General features: G+C 36.8%; 1 protein-coding gene across 1 annotated transcript in view; it reads left to right on the top strand.

Moving 5' to 3' along the window:
- The window catches only part of LOC142342370 (uncharacterized), a 41,958-nt gene extending 37,080 nt beyond the window's left edge, over positions 1–4,878 (top strand). The window contains exons 5-7 of the mRNA XM_075393676.1: positions 1,228–1,291; positions 1,612–1,807; positions 4,618–4,878. Coding sequence (XP_075249791.1) covers positions 1,228–1,291; positions 1,612–1,807; positions 4,618–4,726 — 369 coding nt within the window. The 3' untranslated portion in view covers positions 4,727–4,878. The remainder of the gene's footprint in view (positions 1–1,227; positions 1,292–1,611; positions 1,808–4,617) is intronic.

The following is a 4,878-nucleotide window of genomic DNA, read 5'->3' as shown; positions in this document are numbered from 1 at the left end:
CCCCGTTGAGACCCCTGTCAGCTTTTTATACTACTAGCGTGGATGGGATTGGAGTAAGGTGTAGTTAAAATTTGGGTTTGGGGACGGTAAAATGAGGGGAGGGGTCAAACTTCGAAGAACCGACGTTCACGCCATGAATTTATGTCTTCTAAACAGTTTTTGTAATTTGTATAGTTAGAGATCAATAAGGTGTAGGACATTAAAAGATCTGCTCAGCGATTTAATGCTCTCCGGGCGTTACCGGTAAACTCCGTTCATGAAGACGACATATCAATTGGTGAGACAAAAACCTGCCAAAAAAAGTTTGTAGTGCAAAAAGTGGCTTTCAAAAAGACTATTAGGGTTTACCCAATTACTACATACATCATTGGAGATGAGTTAATAATTGAATTATACGTCTCGTTAGTCTTTCGGAAAGTTGGACTTCATTTCTGTAATGCTGTATCGCGTTTTGAAGCCTGGAAATTTCAGAATGGGCACAAGCAATAAAAATCATTCACAACAGTTATTCTGAAAAACTTAAACGAAAATTTGTGAAAAAAACATTTGCTCATCTCGTGAAAAGATAAAGATGAAATTACTGTAGAAAAATGCTTTTGATTTCCTCCTGAAATAGTTTTTACACAAAACCATGAAAATACCATTGCTCTACTTTAGGTAGGAAGCTGAAGCGTGAGATTGAGGTTGATACTGACACCCTTACTCCAGTTTTTTTGGTCGTTTTTTGTAATTCGATGTCTAGACTATTTATACCGAATTAGTTCAATGATTCTGTGGGACATAACATTTGAGCACAATCCAAATATTCTAGATCCAAGTTAATCTTGCGTTTATTTTACAGGCTCAAGCTAATCCATATTTTTAACCGGATGTTTTCAACAAATGGATGTTTTAATTGAAAATAACTCACTCACATCGGCAATTAACAAGATTATCTGATTTCTTGAGGTTGGCATCGAGCATTTTTTCAACTCGTGTCGAGAAAAATTCTTAAAATTGCGTAAGCACATTTTCTGTGCTGAATTTTGCTGATTTCAAAATTTTCAGCGGAAAATTATTACTTATAACTGCGCGGTGAAATAAACTGAAAAGAGTTGAAATATGTATGAAAACTCCGAGCTTTTAGCGTATTTCAGCGCATTTTTATGTATGGTTTGCACTGCAAGTGCTCAAGATGCTTCTGAGTTCAGTACAATAACGCTAAACGTGATATACAAAACATTTCAGGGCTATACAGTTCTGAATGGGGTGGAATCTCAACACGTGACCTACACCCATGAAGTTGAAGAGGGTAAGTCAATGGCTTCCAAAATGGAATATTAAATTAACTCCTTTGTTAGACATCTCTTTATGAAAATTTAATTAATCGCAGCAAAATTCGCAGCAGTTCAAATCTTGAACAGATCCAAATACATTGAAATTGCCCAGGTTGCATGTAACCCCCAAAATCAGGTTTTCAATGTTGCAGTACAATCCCAATGCCCACCCTGATCCTGTTGATTCCAATCAGTTGTTTTACATTGATGAATATAATTGTGTCAAAGTTTATCACGTCAATATCGTAACTTTATGAGGAGCTGGGAATAATTAACGCATCCGCTACCTTTTTAGACCTTGTGTGGGGAATGTCTCCGTTCCTGTTTGCCCTGATGTGGATCATTGTGATAGTGTTGGTGGTGGTGATAGTGGTGGGGGTGATTGTGTTCTGCTACTGGTACAAGAGGAGGAAGGCCAACAGGGAACTCAGCAGGGAGAGCACTCAGAACCTGGCTGATGGGGATGACGCCAGCACCGCAGATGAGAAACAGTGAGTAACATTGATCCAGAATTTGATGCTGTTGAAGTGATTTCGGATCAGATTTTTGAGTGTTATACAATCCACACTTCGTCACACCGAAGTGACTTCTGATCAGAAGTGACCACTGAATTGACCTCTAATCAGAGGTGACTACTGAACTGACCTGTGATCAGAACCTTGTTCACACATCTGATCATAAGTGACCAAGAAACTAAACTCTGATCAGAACCCGGGTCCTTTTTTTCGACAATTCAATCAAAACCACACTTCAATTCTGAAGTCAGAATTCTGATATCACCCAAATGGATAAAATTACAGTCAAAAATTTCAAGATCTCTCTTTTGTAAACATAAGCGATATCAGTGCATATATCGTGAGACGCCTGAAACCTTTTATTGCTATGAGTAGCAGCTATAATCTTCTCAAATTTTTGAATTATTCCTAGAGGCAGATTCACAAGAATACCAAAATTTTCCAAGAAATTCACTCTGTAACAAAAAATTAGAATAATCACACTACAGTACCAAAAATAATTTTGGACTGTATTCTGAGTGTTCTAGTACATCTTTCTTCTTTTTTTGAGGAAAATATCGACAGCCTTAGATTTATGAACAAAGTTTATATATTTGAAAAATTGGTTTTTAGAAGTTTGTCTTTTTGTAAAGTGAATAAAAATTGCAATCAACCTGAAGAGAATAATATTTTCGACACCTAACAACACAATTCGTCCACCTGATTGTTGTATTCACTCCTTAGCGAACACATTCTGTTGTGAACTCCCTTCTTGTGTCTTATTCCCAGCAAAGTTGTCCCATCTCTTCGATGTTATTAACTCGAGCAACTTGCCGCTGGAGATCCGCACTCTAGTCTCATCATAGAAAATAACACTCTGCCAAAAACAACAGAAGCATGTTGAACATAGAAAACTCTTTTGTTTTTCGTCCTCAAATCGACTTGTTTACATCCAGTCTTCAACGAAGCTCTCATTTCTGAAAATTTGTTTTGCCTTTACTTCTACCAGTAGCACAAAGAAGAGCCATGCGACAGTCTGACTTTTTATACTATTCAGGTTTTAGGATCTTTTGAAATATCTTTTAATAATTGTAATCAAAATTTGATAAATTTGGCTGTCTTCCACACAACTTTCTTGCAAGGAAATTTATTTTTTCTATAATGTTTGTTTGCATGCACTCTCCCCTCGACTTTGATTTTGAGAAGATTTTATTTTATTTTTTTTCCATTAACTTCAGAAATTTGGTAGCGTAACAACTGTGCAGCGCGATAAAATCAACACCGTTGAAAGATTTTTGTTGCTTAGGCGGAGAAACGAGATATGGCTAAATATTTCAAGATATAAACTTAAAAGTTTGCGCTAAAATCCGCCTGAAGTTTGATGAACATGAAAGTTACAACCGGCAAAAATGATGAAAACATATCCACCTCTCCATTGAATTCAGATTCATTGTAAAAATGAGAATGCTACTCAAATATAATATAACATAAGTATAGATTGAATTAATTGTTACTGTTTTTGATCTATGATTGCGCGTCAAATAGAACCAATTTATGAAATGCAGAAGGAAATGCATAAGATTGTATTTTGCAAACTTGGGTTCATGAATTACAGGAAGTTTAAAAAAAAATTAGTGTGGCCACATTGAACGAAATGCTGTTTGACTTCCCAAATAACCTATGATTTGAAAGACCCCGTCAAGTAGAACACATATCAATACACTAGGACTATTTTCCGAATTGAATGATGAGAGTAACTACCAGAAATCGGCTTTAAGATACTACTAAAGTTATTTTGTAAACAATTTGATACAGTATCTCGAATTACTCTCGAATTTTGAATGATTAAATAATGCGCCCTGAGAAACGAAAAACATTCAAATTATATTTTTTTCACTTTAGTCACTTGGTTATCATGACTTTAGTCATCGACACAACATGTTATCAGTTTAGTTAATCAAATATCAGCAATCCGTTTTTTTACAACAAGAAGTAGAACTCTATTACAATTTGCTTTTGTTCTCCCCACTTTGGTCAAGTAAGAACAAAAACTTGTGATTGGAGGAATTAAAATGGCTACAGGTGTTTCTTCTGGACACATACTGTTGTTTTGATGATCTTTTCAAATTAAGCCCTTTTTTAAGTTGCTCGTGGAGGCACCATCGTCAATCGGATTTTAGTTTGACTCCACTCATTGGTTGACAGATAAAAACAGAGTACGCTAACAATTGGCGTTAAATTGGAACATTGATCTAATTTGGAAAGAAGTTGAAATTTTTATTTGAAAACAAAGCTGCTCTCAAGTGCGTTTAATCAACCAGCCTGCTGGAAACGGCTTCATTTGTCAAAAATTTTTTTGGCTTGAATTATTTCCCCTAGCTCCTGGTCAAACTATGCAGCAATATTCTATCTGCCCAAATACATGCAACTTTTGTACTGACTAATACGTAACAGATATCCACAAATGTCACGGTACCCCATCCGCGTTAGATTACGAGTGACTTTCTTTGTCAGATAAACTCCTGTTATGTTGGAGGTCCGAGACCAAAGTGACATCTGATTTTCGTGCCCTCGATTCCCGTCCCCATATTAAAGCGCCCTCTGATCAAATTCAATTCAGACCAATGTTCAGCCTCTCGGGCCTTCGAATTGTAATCTAGACCTTGTAACCTAGAGCGCATACTCCCCCTGCGTGTTCGATTATAGTTTGATTAGAGGTTACTTTGTTCTTGGACCTCAACCTGGCTCCTTAATTTCAATGTTGTTAGTCCAATGCTTCTTTTCGATAGCCATGATTGTTACTTTAGGGCATGGGAGTACAAAGACCCGTACCAGGAGGCGGGATACAGATTGACAGAGACCCAGAGGAAGAGAGCATTCGCCATTGCTGCCCAGAAGGCAGCTCTTGCGTCATGATCGCCCACTCACCCACTGCACATAATCATCGATGCTACATTCAAATGAAACAGACTCCATTACTTACTGAAATTATAAGAATAAACGGGTCTCCTTTTTGACCGACTCTCAACTTTTTGATTGACTACAATAAAGTGTTACTATAAAAATAA

This window comes from Convolutriloba macropyga, chromosome 7 (assembly GCF_964194025.1).
Source record: "Convolutriloba macropyga chromosome 7, txConMacr16.3, whole genome shotgun sequence".
Classification (NCBI taxonomy): domain Eukaryota; kingdom Metazoa; phylum Xenacoelomorpha; order Acoela; family Convolutidae; genus Convolutriloba; species Convolutriloba macropyga.
Note: the sequence above shows the minus strand (reverse complement) of the source record. Positions and strands in the feature narration are given on the sequence as shown.